Raw genomic sequence first — 6,203 nt, 5'->3', positions numbered from 1 at the left:
AGAAAAACCTACGCCTACTACTACAGAAGATATTGCCTGAGAAGCTAATATTGACCTGTTCTATCTGTACTTCATACACAGAAAGATTTTTATCTTCCTGAGCAAGGTAATATCGTGATAGCCATTTCTAATCTCTTTAGGCATAGTTATTATTTTGATAAGGTATGCTTTATATATCTAACTCATTCAAGCATCAATTCTTGCTATATCATTTCTTTAGAAATATTGTTACGAGTAGTATAAAGTTTCATATTTTTTTAAGTCTTTATTTTTCTATATGATCTATGTTCCGTAAGGTATTTTTAGCATTTTGTCATTTCTTTGATATCCATAATGCTCATGCTATATGTGTTTTTTGTTCTGTTTCTAACTTTTATTACATATAATTCTTTATGATGAAATTTTAGAACCTCTGAAAGGGTTCATAGATTAGAAATTTAAAAAAATGGCATAAATATTATTATGTATTGATTTTTTTTGATGAGTGGTTTTGTTCTGTTTACTTCAAGCTGGGCGGTGGTGGTGCACGCCTTTAATCCCAGCACTCAGGAGGCAGAGGCAGGCGGATCTCTGTGAGTTCTAGGCCAGCCTGGTCTACAAGAGCTAGTGCCAGGACAGGCTCCAAAGCTACAGAGAAAGCCTATCTCGAAAAACAAACAACAACAACAAAAAAACAAACAAACAAAAAAATAGTATAGCATAAAGCAGTCAAAGCAAGGGCAGTTTCTTGCCTAAATGGCTAGCAAACTCCATAAGAATTCTCTTCGATGTCCATCATCCTCTTTAAGTAATAGGTACTGCAGGAACAGATGTGTCTCATGTCATTAACTGTCCTAACTTATTAAAATATTTTAAATGCCACATTCTTTAGTCATTGAATGTTTGAAGAATAGCTATTCATCTAAACTACACCTCTGTACATCTAGAAAATATAACAAGACTACAAGCTTGACTATTAAAAGATGACTATCTATTAAGATATGTCTCTTAATTATACAACACATTTTAAAAATTTTTTTAATTAATTTATTTATTAAAGATTTCTGTCTCTTCCCTGCCTATACAATATATTTTTAAATGAGCTTCATAAACACATTACTGTAATCAAGAGTAGATGTATAAATATAAAAACTTGACTTCAATTTGTATCAACAGAACAAGATTCATAGCAATGCAAAAAATTTATATCTATAGCATAATCCACTTTAAATGTAAGCAAACATTTATAAGCACTATTTGGCAATTTGGGCATTGTTAAATCCACACTGCTTTCTGCTTTTTGCTGTGCAAAGTATTTTGGGGGATATTCATGGCCACCTTTCAGGGGGTTTTGGTCCCTCAAACGACATTAGTCTGGAAGGATTCCACAGATTCTCATCTTCCATTGAAACAATAAGAGATCCTCTTTTCCAAAGCAACTTGTCCTTAGACACAAATTTTGACGTCAAGAAAACTTTAAAACAAATATGATGCTTTAAGTTAGTAGCCCATACAATAAATGTGTCTCTGTACATAACTGTTTCACAGTTAAAAATTCAAAAAAAAACACAATAATATATATATAGATATAAAATCCTGACTCTCTGTGTATATTCCATCTTTTGGGGGCTTATTTTCTTCACTCTATTATGTTTTCTACATGTTTAATATTTATTTTATTATCTTTATTTCTCTAATCTATGTCTGTATTCTCTCTCTAAAAGAATCTGTTTTATTTATTTAAATGATTACTTCTTTTTGTAATTCTCTGTATTCTTTTCCTTCTTTCTTCACAGCCTACACATGCATATGCAATACTGTGACCCATTTAGACATCTTTTCTATCTGAATTTGTCTTTATTGTGTATTTGTAATCATTTTCTGACAAGAACTGCTTCTTAAAATTTTAAGCAATTCTTTAAAACTTAAGTGGTGGCATTGCAAGAGCAAATATGGCCTTGATTGCTTGCTCTGCCCACTTAACATGGTAGAAGTCTGTTTACTACCTTTGAGACAACTAGGTGGGGCTGCCCTCTCCACCTCAACTCTGATAACCAGTTGGGCAATGCTGCCACCAAATAACTGTCAGCTGCCTACAAACTCCATCTAAATGTTTGGCCTCCTGAAAGAGCAAGAGTTTGTACTAGCAGCACAACCCAGAAACCTACCCTGTCAAAATCTTGTGGCCTTTTTTATGCTACTGATAAATCAGGAAAACATCTCATAAAGAAGTCACAACATTAAACTGTGCTAATTCTGCTTTGCTTTGTTTTGTTTTGCCTAGAATTCCTTCCAAAACTCTCTCGGGTTTTAAGTGGATTTTCATTTGCCACTTTGGTGTCAATCTGTAATAGGGGGCCACTTGTTTGTTCCCAGCTGCTGGGCCCTGAAATAATCACACAGTAACCATATTATTTGTAATACTTCTTGGCCAATAGTTTAAGAATATTTCTGGTTAACGCATATCTTAAATTAAACCATCTCCCTTAATTTGTATATTGCCATGAGGTTGTGATTTACTGGGTAAAGATCCATCGTCTGTCTCCAGCGGGGCTATATGGCTTCTGACTGGCTCTGCCTTTTTTCTACCAGCATTCAGTTTAGTTTTCCCTGCCTACCTCTATTTTGCCATGCCAGGTCAAAGCAGTTTCTTTATTAACCAATTGAATTCATAATATACAGAGGGGAATTCCACATCTAAATAAGTGTGTTGGGGTGCATGATGTGAAGTCCCAGAGAATCCATAATAAATATTATTTTGAATTTTTCCAAAGACCAGGATAGCATTTCTTCTGTATTGCTTTTTAATTAATTAAAGAATGTTTTGGAAGTGGTAAAAATGATTATCAATAAGTCATACTAATTGATAAATATGCAGCCAATGGACTCTGTTGTTTACTACAAATTATTCAACCATTCTCATAATGTGTTAACTCTAGCTTCTGTTTTGTAGAATCATATGTAACATTTGGAGGTCATTGTCCTCATTTACTGCACAGTTGTTTATTCTCTAAGTTTTCAAGTATAAAAATAAATAGTCATATATGTTTGTCATATTCATATTTAGGATAATCAGGTTTTTTAGATACACAGAGATTACATTTAGTATAGATAGTATAATCTTCAACCTCTTTGAAGAGCTGTAGAAAATGGCTTTTAATCTAACCTAGAGTTTTGTACTAATAAGACACAATCACTCCTGGCAACACTGCTCTACTCCCAAGAGAACGTTGAACATCAAAGACACTCCACTGCGAGCTTGTCTTCTTCTTGGCAGAACTGGCCTTTGGGCAAAGAAAATCCCATTCCTTGACTACTGACAGAGATACAGAGTATCCATGAATGGATAAAAACAGAATTGTCTTGTCTTGCCAAGACAGGGTAGGATAGTTCTACAAAAAAAGTTCCTTGCCTTTGAAAATGGTATGTCAGTTATGTTAGGCCTTAGCCAAAGCTGGTTGCCTCAACATTGCAAACGAGACTTTGGGTGATTGCCCAGGTAGTCAGTTGTCTCTGTTATTTGTTGCACATTTTGGAAGTTTCTCGTTTGTACTTCCTGGATGCTTAAGTAATATTACTTCCCTTCTCAGATCTTTGATGGAGTTGAAGATTAGCTAATCGTAGTTACCTCTACATTATTTAGACTCCTTGAAATAGAATGCTTAACAAAACTTTTGTTATATGTTTCTTGCTTAATATTGTTTGTTATTTGTAATTTTATATTTGGTAAATGTTCATACTGTATATAGTTGTATTGGGTTTAGTGCGATCATGTTTAGAGAAAGGGGGAGATAACAGGGGACTTCAGCCAATCACGTGCTGTATACAGTGTGTCCCCCCCCAGGGCTACAAATAGCCTATAAAACTATGGATGTGTGCTGGTTTTCTTTCTTTGTTTGCCTGAAATCAAAGGAACCCTGACTTTGTAAGTTCCCCTTCTTCCCTTTATTAAAGCTCAATATTTTATATTAAAGCTAGTCTGGTTAATTCTAATTGCAAGTCATTTATGCCACTTCAATCATAGCGATTGAAAATGACTTAATTTCAATTATTTCATTGTAACAATAAAATAATTTAATAATACTTATGAAGCAATGAAAGGAATTTGCACTTTAAAATATATTAACTTTCTATTACAAAAAATCCTCTTAAAATGTATGTGTAAATCATTTAAAATTGTATTAAAAACAGCACTAAAAGTAATGAAAAGTTAATGATAGTTTTTTAACAGGGAAAATTACTTATGTCTGTAGTTCTCACCACAGAAATGGTGGAGATCTTCATTCATATATATTTCTCCAAAATTCAATATATATAGATCCTTCAAGATGAGTTAGAAAGTAATGCCTCCCATTGCCAAGATTGGCAACCTGACTCCTAGCCCAAAACTCATGGGGCAAAGGGGGAGCCCTTATTCCTATAAGCTCCTCTACATGTGTGTCAACATTCAAGAACTTCCCTACCAAAATATAGAAAATATTTAAGTGAAAAATATCAGCATATAACAAAACCAACTGCATGAAATTTTAAGTATTATCTACTGGTTTATCTCTTAAATGAGACTGAAAAATATGTTTAGGTTTAGAATATAACTTTTATCTCTAACATGCCTCCACGTGATGTTGAATCATGGCCTTTTAATATTGTATTCTACTCTGTTTTCGTTAGGTTTATCATCAACATGAAACCTGGAAACGAAACAAGCATCTCCTACTTTTTTCTATTGAAACTGACAAATGATGCTACAATGGAGCCTCTCATCTTTGGCTTGTTCCTCTTTACATATCTGGTCACAATTCTGGGAAATCTGCTCATCATTCTTGTGGTCAGCTCTGAAGCCAATCTACAAACACCCATGTACCTCTTTCTCTCCAAACTTTCATTTACTGACATCTGCCTTAGTACAACAACAGTCCCCAATATGCTGAAAAACATCCACACACAGGATCAGAGCATCAGTTACATGGGCTGTCTTACTCAGGCCTGCTTTGTTTTGAATTTTGCTGTATTAGAAAGCTGTGTTCTTGCTGCAATGGCTTATGACCGCTATGCAGCTATTTGCCACCCACTGAACTACAGAGTAATTATGAATCCAAAATTCTGTGTTGTGCTGATTCTATTGTCACTGACCATTAGCATAGTGAACAGTTTATTACAATGTCTAATGATACTGCGGGTCTCATTTTGCACAAACCTTCAACTTCCTCTGTTCTTCTGTGAACTGGCTCAGGTTATTAAGCTAGCCTGTTCTGATACTCTCATCAACTATATTCTGATATATCTTGCAACATTTATATTTGGTGGCATTCCAATCTCTGGAATAATTTTCTCTTATACTCGAATTGTCTCTTCTATTTTGAGAATATCGTCAATGAGAGGAAGGTATAAAGCCTTTTCCACTTGTGGGTCTCACTTTGTAGTGGTATCAATATTCTATGGTGCAGGAATGGGAGTTTATGTCACCTCTGCAATTACTGTTTCACCTCAGATCACTACAGTTTCATATATGATGTATACTGTCTTCCCTCAAATGTTAAACCCCTTTATTTATAGCCTAAAGAATAGGGATATGAAGAAAGCCTTAAGGAAACTTATCACAAAGGTACCTTGCCTTCCATGATGTATTACTTGATTTTGACTTGAGTCATTCATGGGTCCTACCAAGAAAAAACTGTTTAAATACCCACAATCTCTTGTATGTTGCTCTGATCTATGCACCACACTGACAAAATATCTATCCATATATTGTCCTTGATTTATTATTTTTCTATTTTTTGATCTTGATAAAATTTTGACAAGTGATATTCACATTATACATTGGATCTATTTTCTCATACCAAATACCAAAAACTTGCAAACAAATTTACAACTTCATAATTTTATCCTATATAAAATCTAGGTAAGATAAGTAAATCAATTTATAAATAAGGCATATTTATATATTAAATAGCAATTGAAGATGAGTCAATAAATTTGAGAGGGAAGATGGGACACACTAGAGGTATTGGAGGTAGAAAAATTAAGGTGTTATGATTTAGTTATATTTAAAAACAATGTTACTGGAAGTTTTAATAAGGCAATAGAGTTGACCTTTTAGTACCTGCAAATATAGTCTTTTTCATGTTCAGAACTTTTATAGCCACATGTTAACTACAAAATTTATATATCTCAAGTATTAAGTCGGGCGGTGGTGGCGCACGCCTTTAATCCCAGCACTTGGGAGG

The 6,203-nt window shown here is 34.0% G+C and overlaps 1 protein-coding gene across 1 annotated transcript; it reads left to right on the top strand.

Moving 5' to 3' along the window:
• Nucleotides 1–4,657: 4,657 nt before the first annotated feature.
• LOC130872672 (olfactory receptor 7G2-like) lies at nucleotides 4,658–5,599 on the top strand. Its single transcript, XM_057766848.1, has one exon. It carries the CDS (start codon nucleotides 4,661–4,663, stop codon nucleotides 5,597–5,599), a length of 939 nt encoding a protein of 312 aa, XP_057622831.1. The 5' UTR covers nucleotides 4,658–4,660.
• Nucleotides 5,600–6,203: the final 604 nt, after the last annotated feature.

Source organism: Chionomys nivalis, chromosome 4 (genome assembly GCF_950005125.1).
Source record: "Chionomys nivalis chromosome 4, mChiNiv1.1, whole genome shotgun sequence".
NCBI classification, from domain to species: Eukaryota; Metazoa; Chordata; class Mammalia; order Rodentia; family Cricetidae; genus Chionomys; species Chionomys nivalis.
The sequence above is the reverse complement of the archived record's forward strand: the minus strand, read 5'-3'. Positions and strand labels throughout refer to the sequence as shown.

Excerpts from the sequence above, each read along its gene's own strand:
- LOC130872672 (XM_057766848.1), top strand. The coding sequence starts at position 4,661 with ATGAAACCTGGAAACGAAACAAGCATCTCCTACTTTTTTCTATTGAAA.